Below are 13,730 nucleotides of genomic sequence, written 5' to 3'. Positions count from 1 at the left end.
TCAGTGCAGTAGTGGTGGCTCTATAGCTTATACCATATGAAATTTAGGAGACTTACACATGAAAAGCAGAGAGTATTTTACTCTTTCTACAAATATGAACAGAAGATTAAAAGGTCATTTTTATATTTGATCAGGAATGAAGCTACAAGGCTAAGTAGACAAACAGTTATACATTAAGACTTATCTGCATTAATTGTAACATCTATCTATGAGAGAGAATGTCCCTGTCTAATGACACACAAGTCCATCCATCTTCATTCCTCCTGCTGGGCATCCCAGGGCTAGAAGATGCACACATCTGGATTGGATTTCCCTTTTGTTTTCTCTATCTCATTGCAGTCCTGGGGAATGCTACTGTTTTATTTGTGATCCAAACTGAACACAGTCTTCATGAGCCCATGTACTACTTCCTAGCCATGTTGGATTGCATTGACCTGGGTCTGACTACAGCCACCATCCCCAAAATGCTGGGCATCTTCTGGCTCCATCTCAGGGAAATATCTTTTGGAGGCTGCATTTCTCAGATGTTCTTCATCCACTTCTTCACCGTCATGGAAAGCATTATATTGTTGGCCATGGGCTTTGACCGCTACATTGCCATTTGCAAGCCTCTTCAATATACTGTTATTCTCACCAACAAAGCCATTGGTGTCATCGCAGGTATTGCTGTTTTGCGGAGCCTATACATGGTTGTTCCACTGGTGTTTCTCCTCCTGAGGCTGCCCTATTGTGGACACCACATCATCCCTCATACCTACTGTGAGCACATGGGAATTGCCCAGCTAGCTTGTGCCAGCATCAAGGTCAACATCATGTTTGGTCTCAGCAACATTGCTCTGTTATTGCTGGATGTGGTACTTATTATTCTCTCCTATGTCAGGATTCTCTATGCAGTGTTCTGCCTGCCCTCTCGGGAGGCCCGGCTCAAGGCTCTCAATACCTGTGGCTCTCACATAGGTGTTATCTTAACCTTTTTTACTCCAGCATTTTTCTCTTTCTTGACACATCGCTTTGGACATAATGTGCCCCAATATATTCACATTTTCTTGGCCAATCTCTATGTAGTTGTCCCTCCAGCCCTTAATCCTGTGATCTATGGGGTAAGGACCAAGCAGATTCGGGAGCGAGTGCTGAGGATTTTGTTCCGGAAAGATCACTAGCCAATAGCAATGTGGAGATCTTGCTCCACATTTTTTCCCATATGCTATTGAAAATAGTTATTTTTTGTCTAGTCCATAGAAAACTGAAAAAGAGACAAAATACTGTAGTAAAAATGTCATTTAAGTATGAAACAAACATCTTATTTTCCAAGGTAGTACTAGTAATACTGAAATCCTTATGAAAATCTCTTTTTGTAGGCATTTCATTCATATTGTTGGCTCTTACAGATGGCCCTCATTGTAGGACATTTTTATCTTTTGAAGTAAATATATTGATGTTTGAGGAAATTAAGTGATCTATTCAAATATCATCCTTAGCAGGGAGTACTAATTTAGGACAAATAAAATTAAATAAAGTTAACCTGTGGTCAAGAGGTAGAGAAAGAAACCAGATGACAGGGATTAAACAGTAGGAGAGACTTTTAATTGAGGGGTATTTAAGACAGCCTGTAGAAGTAGAAGTGGTCTTTGGAGTTTTAACACTTGGACCTTACTCTTGGGAGTTTAGCTTTAGCCTTTTAGTTTTTAGCTCTTTGGCTCTTAGCTCTCAAGCTCTTGAATTCATCAGCAACTTGGCCTTTGGATTTTTGGGCCTTGAGCTAGCAAACCTTTGGCCTTGGGTTTTTTGTCCTTTTTCTCCTGGGCTGTCAGCTGAGCTTGTGAGCCTTTTGGGTCTTCTCCATTGGGACATGAGCTTAGAAGGAAGTTCACCTGGGTGCTTTCTCTGCCTCTCTGAGCTATCAGGTTGTTTTTTTTTTTTTTTTTTTTTTTCAAAAAAATTCTCCCAAATTGTGACCATTTCCTTTTCTCAGAATTTTTCAGAACTTAATACAATGCAGAATATTCCTGGTCATTGCAAAGCCATTATGGATAGATTAAGTGGCTTCTAGGATGATGGTAATAGTGATAGTGATATTAACAATTTACCTCAATAAAACATGACATCAACTTACTATAAATATTCCATATACTCAGAGATTTTATAAGAATATTCACTCATTCATTGTATTTACTAGGATCCTATTTAACTGCTAATGAGATTTTCTCATGCATATAGAGAAGCAGGCAGAGAAAGGATATTAGAAGTTAATGTAATGGAAAAAGGTGACAGTGTGGCTTTGAAATAGCATAGAATATACACTCATAGGTATATAGTTAGTTTTTTAGCAAATAGTATTTATTATATGTTTGATACAAATGATATGATCCATGATAATCACACACATATTACGATATTTACATGTACACTGATTCTACACACATACACACATACACATATATTTATAGTTTTCATGCTCCACATGTGATATTTTTTGAACAGTAGAATTATGAAGAGAGTGTGTTGGGTAATAACTTTCATAGGAAAATAAGAAATGGTAAGTTTAACAGTGGTGTGTGTAAATGCTTACTTTTGAAGATTTAGAAGGTCTCAGTATGGATAGAGGGAGGGCACATGAAGTCCCACCCCATGCTCTAGCTATTGGCAAATGATTGCTCCGAGAGAAGGGAGAGTACAGTTTCCTGAAATACAACCCACGCTCCAGTATATGGCCCTACACCCACGCACGTGTAAGCAGCACTAAGAGAAGTCTTAGAGAGGGAACATGAAGTAGGGAAGAAAAACGGGTGATAGCAATTGAGAAATGGGGCTCAGAACTAAACAGAATTCTCAACAGAGGAATATCAAATGGCTGAGACACACTTAAAGAAATGCTCTGCCTCGTTAGTCATCAGAGAAATGCAAATCAAAACGACACTGAGATTCCATCTTACACCCATCAGAATGGGTAAGATCAAAAACTCAAGTGACACCACTTTTTGGCGAGGATGTGGAGATAGAGGCACACTCCTTCATTGCTGGTGAGAATGCAAACTAGTACAGCCAGTTTGGAAATCTATCTGGCGCTATCTCAGAAAACTGGGAATAGGGCTTCCTCAAGACCCAGCTTTTCCACTCCTTGGAATATACACAGAAAATGCTTTACCACACAACAGGGACATATGCTCATCCATGCTCATAGCTGCCTTATTCATAATAGCCAGAACATGGAAACAGCCTAAGTGTCCCTCAGTAGAAGAATGGATAAAGAAACTGGTACATTTACACTATGGAATACTACTCAGCTATTAAAAACAAGGAATTTCCAAAATTTGTGGACAAATGGATTGAACTAGAAATTATCATAATGAGTGAGTTCACCCAGAAGCAAAAAGAGACAAATGGTATATACTCACTTATATCGAGACACTAGCCCAAGGGGTATGTCCCATGAAAGACTTTTACTTACCAGGAAAGTGGGTCAGAGGGGAGGACATCCTATTGGGACTCTATATGAGAGAAGCATGGGAGAATGGGGAAATAGAAGGATCCAGAGGGTCCTGGAAACCTACAAGAAAAACATTATGATGGGCGGATCTACGTCCTCGGGTCCTGCTCAAACTATGGCACCAGCCAAGGAAAATGTAGGCAGTAAACTTTGAACTCCTACTGAGACCTAGCCTATGGACAGAAAATTCTCCATTGTTGAGTGGAGATTGAGGTCTGACTTTCATACAAACTCTGGTGCCCCATTTCTGACCATGTCCCCTGGATGGGGAGGCGTGGTGGCACTCAGAGAAAGGATAACAGGTCACCAAGAAGAGACTTGATACCCTATGAGCATATATGGGGGGAGGATGTACCCCTCAGTCACAGACATAGGGGAGGGGAGTAGGGGGGAGCGGGAGGGAGGGAGGAATGGGAGGATACAAGGGATAAGCTAACAATTGAGATGTAATATGAATAAATTAATTTAAAAAAAGAAAAAATGGGTAAGAGGATAGAAGAGGAATTGGACTGGATTTAATGGGACATGTATTTGACTAAAACATGTTATATGTATGTATAAATTTCTCAAACAATAAAAATAAACACCAGGAAGGAAAAACTTTAAACTTACACAAATGTTTTAGGAAGTATAATGTAGAAATAAAAATTAAGGCATCCTATTGGGACTCTAAATGAGAGACGCATGGGAGAATAGCAAAATAAAAGGATACAGAGGGTCCTAGAAATCTACAAGTAGAACAATATGATAGGCAGATTTGGGCCCAGGGCTCCCGCTCAAACTAAGGCACCAGCCAAGGACAATACAGGAGGTAAACTTTAAACCCCTTCCCAGATCTAGCCAATGGTCAGAATATTCTCCACAGTTGAGTGGAGAGCGTGATACGACTTTCTCACGTACTCTGGTGCCTCACATTTGACCATGTCCCCTGGAGGGGGAGACCTGGTGGCACTCAGAGGAAGGACAGCAAGTAGCCAAGAAGAGACTTGATACCCTATGAGCATATACAGGGGGAGGTAATCCCCCTCAGGAACAGTCATAGGGGAGGGGAATAATGGGAAAATGGGGGGGGGGGAGGAATGGGAGGATACAAGGGATGGGATAAACATTGAGATGTAACAAGAATAAATTAATAAAAAAAAATACAAAAAAAAAAAAAGAAAAAAAAAAGAAAAAAAAATTAAGGTTGAAAATTACTTTGGAGAAAGATGAGTTTATGGAAAAGGCTCTAAAAATATGCATTGTTATAATCAGGACCGAATTACTCAGCAGATGCATTCTTGATGTGATAGTAGCTGTGTTTATGAACACAGGATCTGCACAAGGCTGGCTCATTAACACCCTGCCATGGGGAAGTGGCCTGAACTCCCCCACCTTCCTCTGAGAACATACAGCCAGATAATGATAGCTAGTAGGGACTAGATAGCCGGGACTTAGGAAACCTGACTCCTCCTTGGGTATCAACAGGCATTTAATGGTCACTGGGAGAGGGAGAGATGTTACTACTGGTAAGGAGTCCAGGATCTTGCAAGTTATCCCTCACCCTGGACCCTGTGACAAACACTAATAAAATGCTGTGGGCCACAAAAGAAAATGGAAAAGAAAGGAAAAAAGACATGAAAATACTGTGTAAAATCTGAAAAAGGAACCAGTGAGAGTGAAAATGGAAAAAAAAACCAGGGCAATAGAAGGGGAAATATGGTACAAATTTGTTATATACATAAATAATAGCATCGTATGAAATCTATTATTATTGATAATCAATATATGCTGATAAAAGTAGACAAGCAAAAAATCAATAACTTGAAAAGGCCAAAAGAGATTCTGCAGAGTCTATAATTGCCATGTCAAGGGAAGAATAAAGCAACATTTATAAAGACCACATTGAATTGAGCTGCTGTCCTCTTCCATTTACTTAATTTATTTCCTTATTATTTTTATTTTCAAAATGTTTAGTGTGTAAACAAAGGTTTCACACAGTGAAGGTATTCAGAGTGATCACTTGGTACATGTGTATGTTGTTAAGTTGATGAGCATATCCATCAACATTTATACTGTTCATTGGTTTCTATATACACTTGTCCTATAAAGGAAGGTTTTTGTCCTTTGATCAATATCTTCACATTTGCTTTATTCTCAGCTGCGGGTAAACACTGTTCTGCTTTTAGCTTAATGAGGTAAACAGTCTTACATTTTACATTATATAATTTAACACGCTAAAAGCTGCAGCAATGTTTGGTAAATCAGCATAATCTAGCCAGTTCTGACTGATACCATGCCTATACCCTCATAGCTGCCCAAATCCCCTCCTTTTGTTCTCTCCTCTCTATATGTATATACACGTCTCTGTGTGTGCATGTATGTACTACACACACACACAAACACACACACACACACACACACACACACACACACACAAACACACAAACACACAAACACATGAATAAAATGGGATGGCTTTTCAGATCCCAGATAATCCAAAGTCCTGACTTCATCATGAAGTAAAAAAATGTTTGCTTGAAAAATGGCTCAACCATGAGAGAATTTAACCGCCCTAGATAACAAGACAGAGAATCACATCAGCTCAGATATTCTTGTGGGATAAACAGCAACACAGTAATTAGAAATTAAGAAGTTAAAAATGATATAGTTATCCAAGTTGGGGAGTTGAAATCCCAAAAGATCCTTTTCAGGCATACTTTTTATGCCTAGAAGTCTGTGAGAATTACACATTATCTTTGTGATCTGATATCAAGAAGCCCAAGGGAGCAACTGCTCTTGGTCAGGGAGGAAGATTTTAAATTCCAGTATAAAATTGAACCTCAGTTTGACAACTTTTGAGCAGTTATGACCACAGATTCTGTCAATAGTACTTCTGTTTGAAGTTGGTGAGTTTGGTACCAATTTGGCTACAGTGTGAATTTGGTTATAAAATTGATAAGGCTTGAAGAAAGATCTACTGATTTAATCCTTTCCTTATTTGTATATAATTAAAATATAAATTTGGAGATGATAAAATATTTATATTCTTACTTCTAGCTGGTAGAATCTAGGTAGATTCTGGTCAGTTTAGTGTTTTCTTTCCTTGATTTCTTTTACAATAAATGCTTTGAACAATGAAAGTTTTAAAGAATCCTAGATAAGTGCACTGTTGCATTTGCTGCAGTATTGTTGAATTTCTCTTTCTATGACTTTCTCTTTTCTGCTTTCTTTTCTCTTCACTCTCTCTCTCCTTTTGTTACTATTCCTCTTCCTTAACTCTATCTTTTAAACCAGTTTTACTGAAATTTATTATGTTCCTGGTGATTTGAAAATATTTTATTTAACATTGAGAGTGGTATTATTTTTTCAAATTATACCTTCTTTTTTCTGTTTAACTCTTTGTAACTCATGTTGAAGAACAGAAGTAATTCAAATCTGTCCAATCCCAAGTACTTGTACATAACGTCTGAAAAGCATACACTGGATTTTCCATTCTGATTTGTGTCTATGTGTCTTCATGTTTATGTGTGTATTGGCACTTGAATTACATTCTTCCAAATTATTCCACAATTTCATTATTTAATTATAACTTGCAGCTTGGCAGTGGTAGAACATACCTTTAACCCCAGCACTCAAGAAGCAGAGACATGCAAATCTCTGAGTTTGAGGCCAAGTTGTTCTCCAGAATGAGTTCTAGGATGGTCAGGGCTGTTATGCAGAGAGACCATGGGTCAAATACAAAAACAACAATAGTAATTATAACAAGTAGACAAAACCCACGACAACTAAAAATATGAGTTTTTATTTTAATCATAGCTTCTTTTCATCCCATAATGACATTAACTCCTTCTCTGGTCTAAAGTCTACTCTCCATTTAACAGGTAATGAAAAATGCACTTTTGTTATTGTTAAAGTATTGGGGACTGAACCCAGGTACGTATACATACTGGGCAAGATCTATACTATTGAGCCAATAGTATATGTATACCAGTACAACTTCTATCCCTCAAAAATTTATTTTTGCTGGTCTATTTTGCATGGGTTAGGTGGGCAAATCTTACTTGAGATGATAGATTGAGATATCAGATTTCCCTTAGACACCGTCAGTCTGAGAGCTTGGTGGCTGCTCCAACTTAGGTCTGCTCATTATTGGATGAAGGAGCAACTTTGGTCTTAGAGAAAACTTTTTTTTCCCCTAACATTGGAGAATAATTGATTAAACATGTCTCAAAGTTATTTTTTATCTTTGTTTTTTATTACTCATATTGCTGAAATCTAATTTTAATATTTTTTAGAAGTTCATATATGTGTGATGTATTTGCATAATTTTTCTCCACCTACTCCTTTTTCTAGCCCTCCAGAGGCCTTCCATTCTTCCTCAATTCACAGATATTTCTTTAATTATTATTGTTGTATATATGTTAAATATGCTATATAATATAAACTTATAATTACAAGGTGTTGAGTCCTTTATGCAGCCTTTATGCACACATTTTCACATAGTTTTCATGTTTTTGTGATTAATTTTAAGTTTTAATGAAGATCTGAAAAAAAGTTCTCAGCAGGAGACATACCAAAGGAGGTTGCTTGTGGCAATCCTTTCCTATTTCTTTTCTGGGTCTATTTCTCTCCTTCTCAGACACCCCCTAAACGGTCTAGCAAGTATGGTAGATTTGACAAGTCTCATGCATCATCTGTTTTCTTTTTGCACAATCCTGTTGGTTTTGATATCATAATGTTGAGAAAATAGTCATGAATGCTAAAAATAACTCAACATTGTAAAGAGTGAGTTGTCTCAGATTTTAGAAAATGCACCACTGAGGAAGCCTTTTCAATGGTGTCACACTCATATAGCTCACACAATGGTAAAACACGAATGCCTTTTTATGAAGAAAAACTATACATAAAGTAGTCCATTAATTAATTTAAAAATTTTAATTCTGGTTAATTGTTATGGTCAGCTGCTTCCTAAACTCTATCTAGTATAATTTCAACAATATCTCTGTGTTACATGGTGCATGCTAATGGCCTCCTTGTCACGAAAGCTTCTGATAAGTCTCATCTCTTCATCTACCTATGAACCCTCTTATGACAATTTGTTTACTTTCTTGTTTCTCTGTCCTCAGATACCAGAGATATTGCATGATTCTGTTTTTATTCTTATAACACAATGACTTTTAATTGAGAATTAATAATATATTCAATCTTTCATCAACAGATATATTTTGGATGGCAGCTATGTTCCAGATGTAGTAATGGAAATAGCAATTAATGAAACCACCCTTTTCCAATTCTACATGAAGCTCATAAGCAGATGGGGATTCTGGGCTGATTAAGTGCTCACAGAAAATGTTCTGTAGAAGAATAAGAGAGCTCAGGGAGAATAGTAGAAGCAAATGCTTCCAAGTCATAAAGGCCTTTCTGGGACTGAGTTATACCTTGCAGCCTGCAGGACTGACAGGAGGATATAACTGATTCCTCTTTTCTGTTCCTTAATCCTAGATTGGATCCCTTCAACACATTTTCATATATAGAGATTTTATTTTTCTGTTTCTTCTCAAAAAGCCATCCTCTCTTGTTCTTATGAATTTTTGACTTTGACTTCCTATGCTCTCAAGCTTCTGCACATCATACAACATCCTGATTTCCTTGACTCACAGAAAGATGCTCTGTGTTCTACTATTAATGCTGCTTTAGCCCATTCAAGGGTCTACCCTTTATAGATTATTATCACAAAGCCACTTACCTTCACATTTAATAATGTGCCTTCATGATAAAGGTCCTGGGGAGTAGGATCGGAGGGAGTGTATCTCAGATGAGTGTAAACAGACCATAATTGCTAGGTACACAAGAAGTAATACAAAGCATGCAGGAATAACCTAGGAAAAAATGTAGTGGTGCTGGTTATGATGAGAAATGCAGCACAAGAAACAAGCGAAGGATGAAGAACTTGTACTGTAACACAAGTCCAGGGGACCCTTTGAGAAGAGCCCTTGTACCATCCAGATGCCATAAACAGCTTCGTGTTAAGGTTTGAGGTATTCCTCTCTGTGGCAAATGTGAGGGGATTTCATTAATTCAGGAACTATACTGTTCCTTGTCTTCCTTTTGAGTAACAAATGATATATTGTCTTAAACTTCAAATCATTTTATAGAATTATTATTTTAATGGTAACAACGATGACAGCAATAGCAATATCATCCACTATTTCCCACTTGGGAACCAAGTTTGATATATCAGATATGGATTATTTTAAAAGGAAGCAAGCATACAGTATTGCTTTGAGGATAAAGGGCATAAGTGAAAGTTCAAGGGTTAGAGCTTTAAAGCTGTGTCAGTCTGCCAAAAAGTGGTAACTTCATAGCTAAGATTAACTATGTTGCATTGAGTTTTGAGAAACCATGGCCTCCTAAGGGAAGGTCCTTTTTTCAAAGATCAAAACAAATATTTTCACCCATTGGTGACAAAATTAAAAGTAACAACACAAATCTAGCAAAAGCAAAAGAGTTAAGATGGTTTTAAAGAAAACTGAAAACTGCATACATGTATATATAATTCATTTTATTCAAATCCGCCCTTCTTTCTACCCACCTCCCACTTCCTCCTTTATCCTCCCCACCACTTTCTTCTCTCAATTTCATGTGCCATTTTTAAATGCTATGTTTTAAAACCACTATGTACTTTAGAGTCCACATAGTGCTGGCTGTAAATCCATGGGTGCAGGAGCATCTACCGACAGCTTTTTCTGGGTCACATCCTTGACAAAACTGACTCTCCAGTCCCTAGCAGCCATGGTTCCCATCTCAGGGTGTATTTCAGGTGCTCCTCCTATGTGCACAGTGGGATTTTGATTGGCTTGACTTTGTGCAGGTCTTGTGAAAGCAGGCCCATTCTCTGTGAGTTTATGTGTACAGTGATGTTGCCACGTCTGGCAAATGCTTTTTTCTTGCAGACATCCTCTATCTCTGGCTCTTACACACTCTCTGCATCTTCCTCTGCAATGATCTCTGAGCCTTGTGAGGGGGAAGGCGCATAATAGGGATGGTTTACTTAGATCTAGGAAGCCCATAGTCTCTTCTTCTCTGCACATTAACCAGTTGTGGGTCTAGGTACTAATCACCTTCTACTGTTAAAAAAAACAAAACCAAAAAACTTCTGTGGTAAGTGTTACAAAAATAAATCAATGTATATAAAAAGATAAGAACTTAGGAGGTACTTTTTACTATGTTTATTTACCATTAGGTTTTTCTAAAGGGCTTATCACTTGGCCGGACATTTTTTTTTTTTTTTTTTTTTTGCCTATTTAATTGCACCAAGTATAAAAGTCCATATTGTGGTGGTATTATTATTATTATTATTATTATTATTATTATTATTATTATTATTATTATTATATTTGTATCTCTGTGTGTGTGTGTGTGAGAGAGAGAGAGAGAGAGAGAGAGAGAGAGAGAGAGAGAGAGAGAGAGAGAGAAGAGAGAGAAGAGAGAGGGAGAGAGAAGGAGAGAGAGAGGGAGAGAGAAAGAGGGAGAGAGGGAGAGAGAGGGAGAATGTAAATGTAAGAGCCAATGAAGACCAGAGGTTTTGGGCACATGCCCTTGAAGGTGAAGTAATAGGTGCTTGTGAGCTGCCTTATGTGAGTGGTGGGAAACTAACTTGGGCCCTCTGGAAGAACACTATTCACTCTTAATCACTAAGTCATCTCTTTAGCTTCTGAAGCAGGCTTTAGATCCAATGAGAAAATGGTTGGTTACTTTCATAACATTTATGCTTTATTGTACCACTGGCCATATCTTGCCCAGTCCTTTGTTACTGTAGCTTAATTATTGCTGATTATTATTTTCTCTCATAGTATGAATAGCATCTGCCAGTATTATGAAAATTACCCAGGAGGGATGAAGCTTCAAGGTCAGTACTAGTTTGATTTCTTCATGTTATATTAGTCAAATATGTGATGTCTTCAGCAATAGTATCTTTTCATCATGTTCTAGAGAATAACAAAATATGATGGCAATATCCTGTAAGCAACAACTCAAAAAGAAGCAGCCCATATATGACTTTTATTTGATAGCCTATGTTATTTGCAGTAACATGTCCCCTGATTATAGTTATTTACAGGCAAGTTTTGGAGCAGGAAAGAGTTCCATTAATTATGTGGAAGCGGCCTATCGTGTATATTTTTACTCATATTCCTAGTTAAATAAGTGACATTAGAAGGAGTTTTTGAAAGCTAGAGTATTATCTGTGGTCTGATCTTGCAATCATTTTCAGTCAGATAATACTTCTCCACAATTTATACTTATATATTTCAAAATATTGTAGCTTTATATAGAAGCCTTTGTGAGCTGGCTAAGTTATCTCCCCACTAGATTTGGTTTATATGAAGACAAAACTTAATATTGGTTATCTAGAACAGAATATATATATTCACCTTCATTTGCCATTTACATCAATGAAAAAAAGGAGAGGAAATATGAAGGAAAACACATTTCTGCATTCCATGAGAAGACACACTAATGGCATCCTTTTTGCTCTTTCTTATTAGTACTGCTGATGACGTGTTGTCAAGTTCTATGTAGATTCCTTCAAATGAGTCTGCCCATGAGAGGCTCCTGACAGCATGTCACCAGACAACAGTTCATGGATTCATCCTTCATCCTTCCTGCTCTTGGGAATCCCAGGACTGGAAGAGTTGCAGTTCTGGCTTGCTTTGCCATTTGGTACGGTCTATCTTATTGCTGTCCTGGGGAATGTCATCATTCTCTTTGTGATCCAGCTTGAACGCAGCCTTCACCAGCCTATGTTCTACTTATTGGCCATGCTGGCTCTGACCGACTTGGGCCTGTCTACGGCAACCATTCCCAGAGCACTGGGCATATTCTGGTTTGGATTCCGTAAGATCGCCTTTAGGGATTGTATAGCTCAAATGTTCTTCATACATCTGTTTACAGGCATTGAAACATTCATGCTTGTGGCCATGGCCTTTGACCGCTACATTGCCATCTGCAACCCTCTCCGATACAACACAATCCTCACCAACAGAATGATTTGTATTATTTCTGGGGTTGGGCTATTCAAAAATTTCATTTTGGTTTTTCCACTTGTATTTCTCATTCTAAGGCTTTCATTTTGTGGACACAATGTCATACCCCACACATACTGTGAGCACATGGGCATTGCCCGGCTGGCATGTGTCAGCATCAAGGTTAATGTATTATTTGGATTAATACTCATATCTATGATACTTCTGGATGTTATCTTGATTGCTGTATCCTATGTAAAAATTCTTCATGCTGTGTTCAAACTCCCGTCCTGGGAAGCCAGGCTCAAAGCTCTTAATACCTGTGGTTCCCATGTAGGTGTGATATTGGCTTTCTTCACTCCGGCCTTTTTCTCCTTTTTGACTCATAGATTTGGACACAATATTCCAAGGTATTTCCACATCCTCCTTGCTAACTTATATGTGATTGTTCCCCCTGCTCTTAACCCACTTATTTACGGGGTGAGAACCAAGCAGATCCGAGATCGTGTGGTGATATTTTTTTGTAAGGAAGGTTGACTGTGAGCCTCCTTGTTTTTTCCTTCATAAAGAGGAGAATTTATATGTAAGAAAGCCTTTACAAAATATTATGCAAAACACACAAGATTCTTGTACTCATGGGCAGTAAAGAAGATAAATATTATACCAAATATTTGTTCCAATCTTAATAAAATATAATTGATTTGTAAATGAGCTTCCTTTCCATAATAGACATTAAAATCTTGGTCAAGAATAAAGCAGCTCCTGTACTATTTTGCAATACTTTTCCATTGATTACGGTGGAGAGGTTTGCTGATGCTAATGTCTATCCTGGTGGCACTTTTCCAGATGTGGGTTCCAGAAGTCCTGATCAGAGAAATCAATAATAATTCCAATTACTTTAATGACAAAATTGGCTCCCATCAATATGTAATGATGGAAAAGAAAATATTGAATTAAGTCTCACAGCATCACTCTAAATCTATTCTTACAACTTTTGAAAAAAAAAACTTCTGTAATTACATAGTGTCAAATATGCAGAGAATCTTTACTTTACATCCAAGTAAGAAGGAATTCTCCTAGATAACAAAAATTATACAATAGAGAAATAAAGATACAGTACTAAAGTACAGAGGAATTTTAAAAAGATAAAGAAAAAAGAAAGAAGAAAAGAAAACCCTCTAGACGTAGAAATCAGGAAGCTTCTCATGCAGAGAATGGGCCTCATTTTTGTACTGAAG

General features: G+C 37.6%; 2 protein-coding genes across 2 annotated transcripts; both read left to right on the top strand.

Annotated features, from left to right (window-relative positions):
* The first annotated feature begins 212 nt into the window (after window positions 1-212).
* On the top strand, window positions 213-1,160 carry LOC127192262 (olfactory receptor 52E8). The gene has a single exon (XM_051149589.1). It carries the CDS (start codon window positions 219-221, stop codon window positions 1,158-1,160), a length of 942 nt encoding a protein of 313 aa, XP_051005546.1. The 5' UTR covers window positions 213-218.
* A 10,930-nt stretch (window positions 1,161-12,090) lies between these two features.
* Window positions 12,091-13,138, top strand: LOC127192002 (olfactory receptor 52E8-like). Its single transcript, XM_051149353.1, has 2 exons — window positions 12,091-13,002; window positions 13,064-13,138. The coding sequence occupies exons 1-2, from the start codon at window positions 12,091-12,093 to the stop codon at window positions 13,136-13,138; spliced, it is 987 nt and encodes a 328-aa protein (XP_051005310.1).
* Window positions 13,139-13,730: the final 592 nt, after the last annotated feature.

Source organism: Acomys russatus, chromosome 7, assembly GCF_903995435.1.
Source record: "Acomys russatus chromosome 7, mAcoRus1.1, whole genome shotgun sequence".
Taxonomy (NCBI): Eukaryota; Metazoa; Chordata; class Mammalia; order Rodentia; family Muridae; genus Acomys; species Acomys russatus.
Note: the sequence above shows the minus strand (reverse complement) of the source record. Positions and strands in the feature narration are given on the sequence as shown.